Consider the following 4,001-nt stretch of genomic DNA (forward strand, 5'->3'; position numbering starts at 1 on the left):
CCTGGCAGAGAAAAGCAGACTGACCCTGTGACATGTAATGCTGCAGAAAGAAGAAGAAGCAGAGAGACGCGTTTACTGGCTGTCAAACTGCTGCTGATCTCAGTTACTTCTTAGGATTGATGTCAGGGAGCAGACACCATTTTTAGATCTGAGATCATGTGAACATTATTGTTACATTAGGACTCAGACTGCACATGTTAAAGCAGATGTGATGATTGGTTCATTGCTTCTTGTTTTAGACTCGTGCAGGTTTTAGTTGCACTGAAGCCAGTTTATGATGCTTGAGCTGAACTAAAGTCAGTGTGTTGTTGGTGATGTAAGGTGCAGTCACAGCCACACAGTGTATGTCTCTCTGACATCAGAATAGAAAAGCAGCAACACGTCTCAGCTGACCTGCTGTCACTAACAAGAAGATCAAACTTTGTGTTTAACATCGTCCTCGTCTCTGACAGCTTCAAAGAAAACTCCTCCATCGTCCTGAAGAAAAGGATCAACTTCATCTAACATAAAGTTTGAGGATTTAAATGGAGGAAACATCTCTGTTGTGGCTGCTCTGTAAGTTCACTCTCTGTATTTCTGGAAGATTCAGATGATGAAATCTTTAAAAAGCTCATAAAAAACTCTGTAGTTTGTTTTCAGTGATGTTTGTCTGTAATATGAATCTTCTTCACATGTTTGAATTCAACAGTCTTCCTCCTTCCTGCTCTGATTCTGCTTCATTATTTTCTTACAATCACACAAAGATGTTGTGTCTGCTCTGCTCTCTGATCACTTCATTAAACACCACAAACTCTGAACTAACCTGACACTCATTTCTCTTTAGTTCTGATCTCACTGCTGAGCCTCAACACAAACCAAGGTCAGTAAGTTCATCATATGGCGCTGTCACGCAGTTTAAAGTCATTAACATTGTTAGTTGTTACTGCAGCCAATGATGAATCAGGACCACAATGTGTTTGAATTTAGTCCTCGACTACTTCATGCATCTGTAATCTGACAGTTATGAAATATCAATACAATGAGAGTCACATTTTTTTTCTCATTTCTGTATTTATTCATCCATTTTTACAGATAAAAAAGACGAACTAACCTGACAGATTATTAATTTAATGAACATTTCACGAAGGCTGTGAGACTAACAGTTCATTATTTAAAAAGCCTATTTACTGCCTTTACACACAGAGATATGTTGTGTTGCAACTGTCAGCATAAAATCATGATGTAAAAACATAGATGATGACATGTTAGTGTAGACTTATGCAGACATGGAGATCACGCTGTGATTTTTGTTGTGACTTTTGATAAGCTGAGGTGAAGTTAAATAAATGTGATGCTTTAAAAAAACCCTGAAATATTCCTTTGATTGTTATCTATATGGTGTTGGTTGTTTGCAGTAGTGTTCTTAAGAATAAATTACTAATTAGATACAAATGCAACGTAAATACCTTAATGTATGCTTATGGTAATGTCTTCCTCTTATCCCATTAATGAACTGTAAAAGTCAGCAGGTCAATTAATTTTAGTTAAAATACACTAAATTCCTCACAGCTCGTCTGACTGTGAGTCCCAGCAGCTCTCAGGTCTTTAAAGGAGACTTTGTGTCTCTGAGCTGTGAGGAGGACGACAGCTCTGCTGGATGGACTCTGAGGAGAAACACAAGCAAACAACAGAGGACTCAGTGTGGAGATGGGTGGGGAAAACCAGCTGGTTCTTCATGTAACATCACTGTTTTCCCATCTGACAGTGGAGTTTACTGGTGTGAGTCCAGAGAGGGTCCCATCAGTAACATGGTTAACCTGACAGTCACTGGTAAGCTGAGTGTGTGGAGTTAGTGTTGATGAAGCTGTGTGTAAATGGATGAAATGCTGTAGTTTGTCTCTGTGTTGAGGTGGATCAGTGATCCTGCAGAGTCCTGTCCTCCCTGTGATGGAGGGAGATGACGTCACTCTGCTCTGTAAAACAAAGACCACTCCCTCCAACCTCCCAGCTGCTTTCTTCAAAGATGGTATCTTCATTGGGAATGAGGCTAGAGGTCACATGACCATCCAGCATGTTTCCAGGTCTGATGAAGGCCTCTACAAGTGTGACATCAGCGGTCATGGAGAGTCTCCATCCAGCTGGATCACTGTCACAGGTGAGGAGCTTCACTCTGATTTCACCTTTTATTTCATCCACATATTCACCTGAACAGGTGGGATTCTCTCTGCAGAAAAACATACAACCACACCTCCATCCACCACCTCAGCACTACCCCCTGACTGCAGCTCCCTTCAGCTTGCATTCAGAGTGGTCCTCCATCTGGTGGTGTTCTGCCCATACATCATCTCCACTCTCCTCATGATGTCTTTACATCGACACAGAGCCAAAGGTAACACTCTGAATCAATCCCTTAATATGCTGATGATTATATTCTTTTCATCTGAACTCTTCATTGTCTCACATCTGATACATTTTCATATTTTGTTTGTGCAGGGAACAAACTTTCCGTCTCAATCCCGCCCACTCATCCTGAGCAGGGATTCGATGATGAACATGAGGATGTAATTACTGATGTCACCACAGAGCATCGTTTCTGAAACAAACTTCTGTTGTGTCTCTGTGGTCCTCACTAACTTTGTCCTCTTCACCACTGGCATAGAGATCATTTGATTAAACGGGCTCTGATGTTCATCTCGGGATATTTTCATCTAGCTAAACAAATAAATTGATCCTTTTTTTTTTTTTGCCTGTCCCGTTTGGTTCTTTTGCCATCAGAATTATTGTCTAAAGGCAAAGAAAGATGCCCAACGGATTTACTTTACCAAATGGACCATCCCAGCCTTGTCGTATCGGTCTATTTGATTCACCTTTTATTGTTTATTTTATCCTATTTTCACTTGCTAAATACGGGACAGACTTGACTGGGAAAGGAAAAGGGAGAAAGAAAGAGGGAAAGAAAAACAGCGGGAATGAGGAACTGTCATAGAGGGCAAAAAAACATAAACCAACAAAACAAACAGACAAAAAATACATATATCAATCACCTGGATCGCCTGTTGAGAAAGAAAAAAGAGAAAACAAGCAAAAAAGAGAGCAATATAATAAACAACATCATCGCGATAATCTATGTGAATATAACAGTAAATACAAAATATTAAACATTATTGTGCAGCACGTAAGATCGACAGCACAGTGTGCTTTGAGGTAGGAGCCAAAAAGGGTGTAGTTTGTGTGTGTGAGCACCTGTGAGCATGAGCGCGCTTGTTTTTAAAAGGTTCCTTCATGTAATGATCTGCTAGAGGGTGTGGGGGGCCACAGCCCCGTCCTCCAGGGCATGAAGCAGGTATGGAGGAGATCAAGACTCCAGACATCCAGAGGCCCCCAGAACACAAGAGACCAAGGATGACCAACAGAGGGGCAGCTCTGCCACTGTCCCAGAAAGAGCTGAGGAGAGTCCCAGATGAGGGGTCACCCAGCAGCTGCGGAGCAGAAGCCAGGGGGTGTTGCAGTGATATTTGAGTGATCTTTGATGCAGTGATATTTGAGGAATACATAAAATAGTTATTGATGAGGACTGTTTTATTATAGTATTTCCTGTTTTGTTATTGAAATCAATGGACAATCTGGTTGCTCAGATGAGGATATGCATCATGCACTTTCACTCACAGATACTGACATGTTACTTTAAATAGTGTCCAGTAGATGGTAAAAAATAACATCATGTGACTGAGCACAAACCTCTGAGAACATTGAGGATTAAAATACAATTTTAAAAAGCTAATTTTAAAATGTAAGATTTGCTTCCATCGATTGGTAATGCTGACATCTTACAGCTTTCTCCTTAATTCGCACATTGAACTTTCCTTTCATTGTCCCACTCATGTGATAGAGGATTCTATGTAGATATTGTTGCAGCAAATGCATGTGTGTCTGTAAATGTCATTTTGTGTGTGCACTAAAATCCATGTCTGTACTTGGATTGCTAAATGTGTAGAGGATTTCACAAACCCTTGACTCAAAGT

At 40.6% G+C, this 4,001-nt stretch overlaps 1 protein-coding gene across 2 annotated transcripts; it reads left to right on the plus strand.

Annotated features, from left to right (window-relative positions):
* The first annotated feature begins 524 nt into the window (after positions 1–524).
* On the plus strand, positions 525–2,576 carry LOC102797031 (low affinity immunoglobulin gamma Fc region receptor II-like). 2 transcript variants are annotated; one of them, XM_087838795.1, is made up of 6 exons: positions 525–555; positions 824–859; positions 1,549–1,809; positions 1,889–2,134; positions 2,192–2,368; positions 2,473–2,576. In XM_087838795.1, exons 1-6 carry the CDS (start codon positions 525–527, stop codon positions 2,574–2,576), a joined length of 855 nt encoding a protein of 284 aa, XP_087694921.1. The 2 variants fall into 2 exon arrangements, with proteins under 2 accessions (XP_087694921.1, XP_087694922.1); XM_087838796.1 differs by having other exon boundaries at positions 2,210–2,368.
* The last annotated feature ends 1,425 nt before the right edge of the window (positions 2,577–4,001 follow it).

Source organism: Neolamprologus brichardi, chromosome 3, assembly GCF_056152115.1.
Source record: "Neolamprologus brichardi isolate AB-2024 chromosome 3, ASM5615211v1, whole genome shotgun sequence".
Classification (NCBI taxonomy): domain Eukaryota; kingdom Metazoa; phylum Chordata; class Actinopteri; order Cichliformes; family Cichlidae; genus Neolamprologus; species Neolamprologus brichardi.